At 38.4% G+C, this 5,819-nt stretch overlaps 1 protein-coding gene across 1 annotated transcript in view; it reads left to right on the top strand.

Annotated features, from left to right (window-relative positions):
• The window catches only part of NYAP2 (neuronal tyrosine-phosphorylated phosphoinositide-3-kinase adaptor 2), a 192,569-nt gene extending 187,497 nt beyond the window's left edge, over positions 1 to 5,072 (top strand). The window contains exon 6 of the mRNA XM_006906661.1: positions 3,491 to 5,072. Within this exon, the coding sequence (XP_006906723.1) occupies positions 3,491 to 3,624 (134 nt within the window). The 3' untranslated portion in view covers positions 3,625 to 5,072. The remainder of the gene's footprint in view (positions 1 to 3,490) is intronic.
• Positions 5,073 to 5,819: the final 747 nt, after the last annotated feature.

Raw genomic sequence — 5,819 nt, 5'->3', positions numbered from 1 at the left:
CTTCCTTCCTTCCTTCCTTCCTTCCTTCCTTCCTTCTCACCCTCCCTCCTTTCCATTCTGTCTCTTTCTTTCTTAATCTACTTTTTTTTTCTTTTTTGTTCTCTTTACTCTTGATCTTTACTGAAATTGCACAAATAACATCAACTTTTATTTCTAGGATGGTACTGATAGTTTACAAAGGAAGAGGGTTTTCCCTGAGTGTTGGAAGAAGAGGTATCTTCCAGTTAATCTTTTAATGGAATGAATTTTTCTTGGGGAAAGAAAGCTCTATCTTAGATCTCTTTTGAGGCATATGTTCATTGTTTTAGACCCACAAAAGCCTCGGACATTTTCATATTAGCAAAATTCAGGACGAAAACTTACCATTTTCAGTGCCAAGTCTCCTAGACCTCATGGTTTAAGGCTCAAAGCACGGTGTCTTTCCAAAGTAAGTAAGTCTGACAATTTAAGTTTGATGTCACAACCTTGGAAGGCCTCTAAGAGGCTTTTGTATATCAGGCTCTTTTCTAGGATTTTGGAACCTTTTCAGATGATTCTTTAAGCCAAAAATACCTTGGCGGATCCAACATCATAAGAATTAGTTTCAACAACCTGGTCCCACTAACACCATGACAGATTCCAGACACATTTATGTTAAGGACTATGTGAAACCAGAATAAGAATCAACATGAGTGTGATAAAGATCAACAAAACCGTATAATTTAAGAAAATGGCCTTATGACATGACGCCATTATTCAGCAATGTTGTGGAGTGTGTGTGTGTGTGTCTGTTTATATATACACACAGATGTGTATATGTTGGTGTCTGCCTGCGTGTGCATGGTATGTGGGGTTTTATCATATGAAATATTAAATACTTGGACATTTTTTAATAAGGTTGGTGGCCTAAAAGTAACCTAGGTGACTCAGGCCAGCATCGTGTCCAAGTTAGTTTTGTGTGGAGAGATTATAGGGGTCAGCAAGGGGGTTCCTAATAAAAATAAACATATATACATATGTATATAATTATATATCATATTATATATTCTGATATGTATAAGATAATATACAGTTGTTGAAGACCAAAATTATGATAGCATCAGTGAGTTGAGATACAGAAGCCATCGCAAAGAATAAAAAAAATATTGCCAAGAAGATTAACTTTATATAGAGAAGAAAAGAAAGCGCTGAATTGTAAAAGTGTGAGATTTAGATTCTAAGCCTCCAGGAAAAACAGTGGCGATATTCCTGCTATAAATAGGAAAATCAGAGGGACGTTCCAAGATATCGAGAAAAAGCTCTAATTCGATTTTCATCATGAGGCAATGAGATGGCACAGTGTCTAGATAGCACTGGGGCTCAGAATCACACCAGCACGCGGGGAGCGGACAGAGCTGTAGAATCTCCTGAGTGACTCAAGAGGGAAAGATGCCATAAGAAGCCACAAGAACGCAGATCTGAGGGAGAAAGTGCCAAGGGAAAAGGCAAACGAGAGACAAAGAGACAAAAAAGAACAAAAGAAGAGAGATTAAACTGTGAATGAGATGGGGAAGAGAAGGATATTTTTCCCCAGAAGGAGAATGGTGGATTCAATTTCCTTAAATGGGGCAGGAGGAGTCAGGTGAGGGTGACCACACACACATCTGTGCCCGTGATTCTGTGCACTTGTGAGTATGAGTGAGTGTGTGGGGGGAGGAGGGAGGAGAGGCAATGTGAGAGTCAACGTTCGCTTAAAGCATTGAGCACGTGCTGAGTTTCTCGACTTCACAGGTAACTTTGCCCCACCTTTACCCACCATCAGCTCATCTATTCTCCACTCTTCTGAATACTAGAGTATTTCATTTATTACTATTTCCTTAAAGTATACCTTGAAACGTTGTCGAACAGGCAGAAACAGGCATGGGAGACAAGGCGGTGTTTAAGGAGCCATGTGTGAATGGGCAAGATGTGTCTCATTTTGTGTGTCTGCTTCCTGTGAGGGGTGGCGAAGGATTGGCTGGAAGGCAGTCGATGAGGCTGAAGTTGGCAGTAAAAAGTCCATGTAAGGCAGATGTAGCGAAGCTTTCCTCTCAAGTGCAATTCGTATAGAAATGGCAAAAAGACGGGTGTTTAAACTCAACGTGTGCAGCACAGTCTCTCTCCTTCCAATGGCGCTGGGCACATTCCAGCTCTGGCATCGGCGAGTCACGTCTCTGTAGCTTAGTGATATGATGCCATTGGAAGCTAGTTGTTCAATGAGTTAAATTTTTAAGTCAAATTTATATATATAAGAAGGGGAGGTTTGAAAAGCACTTGTTTATTTGCGATACAAATATTGACCGTGCCGAGCCCTAGGTTTCTCATTTGTAAACTGGGAGCGTTTAGATCTAACTCTGTATCTCTGAAGAATGTCCTTAGGGTTAGAGATAATTTAAGTGTAGCTCAAACAAAAGCTGGGATATATACTGGTCACTCAATATCTAACAGCTAATAGAAAAGTTTGTGATAAAATCAGAGAATTCAGTTTTTCTTTTTATGCCTTATTTTTCTCTCCATTATCAAATATCTTCAAGCATATCTGAAAGTCAACATTCTCTGTATACCATAAATTGTATACTTCCTGAATAAGTGGAACTCTTTTCATCTCAAATTCTAATCTCCAAAATATCTTGTCAGTGGCTTAGGCAGCTCATTTGGGCTCTTTAAATAGAGGAAGAGTTAGGGGAATGTTTTTTTTAATTATGAAAAATGCGATTATTATAGAAGAGTGCAAAAGTCTTAGAAGATGTTCATAAAATTTAAAACAACTGGAGATAAGTTAGAGAAATATAATATTGAAAACATAACAAGTGTAGTAAGCACAAACACAATGATATACACTTCAACATTAGAAAGAGAAAGAAGGAATGAAAAAATAAAAGAGGAGGAGAGAAAAAAGGAAGGAAGGGTGGAAAGAAGGGAGGGAGGGTTAGGGTTAGGGTTAGAGTTAGTGTTAGGGTTAGGTTTAGTGGTTAGGGTTAGGGTTAGGGTTAGGGTTAGGGTTAGGGTTAGGGTTAGGGTTAGGGTTTTGGAAGGAAGGAAGGAAGGAAGGAAGGAAGGAAGGAAGGAAGGAAGGAAGGAAGGAAAAAAATTGGAGAGGGTGAAAGAGGCCTTTTAAGGGATAGGACTCCTATGGACCAGAGCTGAAAATAAAGTACTGAAAATCATCATGTACTTGCTTTCTCCCCTGATGGGGTGTAGCTGCTAAAATAATCGGTCTCTAGAAACTGATCCCAAATGGGGTAAAATTTGCAAGGGAACAAGGCCTCCTGTTTCCTCAATTTGTATTTTATTGCCAGGAGCTCATCTTCAAATAAAGCCCCATTTTAGAGTCAATTGTTATTAAATTGTTTCATCACCTGCCAATGATTCGCAAACATCAGAAGTATTGAGTGTATGGAAAGAGCACAGCAAAAGACAATCAGTAGTTTGTAAGCAACAGTCATCACTGCTGACTTTTATGCTCAACATAGTTTTTTTCCCTTGTCCACAGAACCGAAAGTCAGCTGCAAGCTAGGCCGGTCTGCATCCACGTCAGGTGTGCCCCCTCCATCAGTTACTCCTCTCAGGCAAGCCAGTGACCTGCAACAGAGCCAGGTACCACCATCGTTAGCCAATCGTGATTGACTTCCTGTGATGCAACATGCCAAACGCTTCCCACCTCTGTCTGTCGTGTGTTGCTGTAGACAAGTTTTGCATTTGCTTTTACTTTTCTATGTGTGTATGGGTCGGGGGAATGAGTTGTGGCAGTCTGTGTTTTCATCCAAAAAGGAAAGTCTTTCTTCCCTGTGATTGGTGAAACTTTCTTTGCTGTTACCAAATTGTTTGTGTCTCTGGTTTCCATCCTTCTGTAATATAAATGTAGCAAACCTGTACTGTATGTATTGGCTTAGTGATTGCTTTTTAAAATTCTTTCTCTCTTCCATGTTTTGTGTACTTTTATACTGTCTCTGAAAATTTATCAACATTTGATAAATTTATCTACTTTGTTTTCTGTAGATTTCCTTTTGAATGTTTTGTCCACGACACTTGCACAGATGTCGTCGATGAATTTGTACATATCTTTTAGCTCTTTTCCTATTATACTGTAACATCCGTGGCCATTCGACTTTTATTTTTGTTTAGCTGGGAGCATGATTGTAAGACACTGTGGGTATCGATGACCTTGTGAATATTCATATACCAGCTCATTGGCATTGAACTTGGCAGCTAGGCTTCTTTCTTAGGCCATAAAGACAAATTGACCAACCAGATCATCAAGATATTTATCAAAAACTGTAGATTAATAAGGCAACCTTGAAATAAATGACTTTTCTCTCTTAAACCAACAACATTAGAAATGTTCTCAGAAAGAGGATATAAGCATTCATGCATGATAAATGAGATCTTTATTATCACCTGGAGAAAAGAGACAAAAAATAAAGGTATAAGCTAAAATATCATTTACTCCTTCACAGTACAGTATGTTGCTCTGATATTCATTTGGGTTCATGGGTATGTATGGGGAATTCAGTATGAGGAAACATCACTCCATATAAATGTCTATCTGTAACTCACCCCAACAGGAATTCAACACCTTGACTTAGGTTGTGACACTTAATTGTTATTACTGTTAAGTATCATGGGTGTTAAGTCGGATAATATCATACTGGAGTGGTTTCTCTCTGCTTCCTAGCTTTAATCTTTGCATTTGTAAAACTCTTCTGAAATAGTAAATTAGTAAAACTAGTGATGATACCTCCATGGGAACTGTCCATTACTGATTAGCAAATTACATATTCATCAATTATTTAAAATGTCAAGCTATTTTAAAAACATAACTCAGCAGAATAATTGCATTTTTTTTTTCTAATGGGAGAAACAGTGCTTTTTAGTAATTTGGTCTGGCTTAAATATGCACAGTATTTGATTTATGAATATGTGTGATGTCTACAAACACAAGAGATGAGAGTCTCCTCAAGTTTCATTTAGAATTTTTTGTGTCTTAACTTAATGTTATATGACTTCATAACTAAACGTGCCCGGCTCGAACACTTTTTAGGTATAAAAGAAGTAGAAACAATAAGACAATGAATTAATAAATAAGACAATGAATTAATAAATAACACAACATCACTAAGATGAACTGCCATCTTAGTTGATTAAAGCTATACTAAAAATACCACATGTACTAATTTTCAATGTTTAAAACATGGGATACAGAAAGGAGAGACTTTTATTTAACTGGCAGAGGATTACAGGTTCATGTGCATCGTTATTACATTACCCTCGGTAGCACAGAGAGGTTTTGTGTTCTTGCTTTGGTTTTGTTTTTCTTAATTATCCTTATAGTTGTTTCATCTTAAGCCCCTTGAACTCTCAGTAAAAGCAGGTTCCTGGGCTAAACTTTGGAACAGAAACAAGATAGACCTTTGTGCCTTTTCATCATCAACTCTTCTTTTGCCTGATTGGAAGTTCTTCCTTCTTCAAATCCCAGTAACATGAGGAAGCACCTCATGTTGCTTGTACATTGTTTGTTTCCTCTCTGAACAGTAGAAATTCTGGCACACAATAATATGATGGGCGGGCTGTGAGGGTTACGGATTAGAAGTCTGGCCTCCGAGTCTCTTTCCTGTGGCTTGTAATGGGTTGTCGTATCCATGGAGCCCTGTATCCGGGAGCTAACGTGTAAACATGGTTCAGAAAAGCCTTGCTCTACCTATGACTTCTCGTTGAACAAAAGTCAGTGGATTCTTACTGAAGATCCTTTTCTCATCTAATTCCCATGCCCCTCTCTGCGATGTCTCTTTAAGTTACTACCAAGATGGCCCAGCTCCTTCCTC

The sequence above is a fragment of the Pteropus alecto genome, unplaced genomic scaffold, assembly GCF_000325575.1.
Source record: "Pteropus alecto unplaced genomic scaffold, ASM32557v1 scaffold110, whole genome shotgun sequence".
Classification (NCBI taxonomy): Eukaryota; Metazoa; Chordata; class Mammalia; order Chiroptera; family Pteropodidae; genus Pteropus; species Pteropus alecto.
Note: the sequence above shows the minus strand (reverse complement) of the source record. Positions and strands in the feature narration are given on the sequence as shown.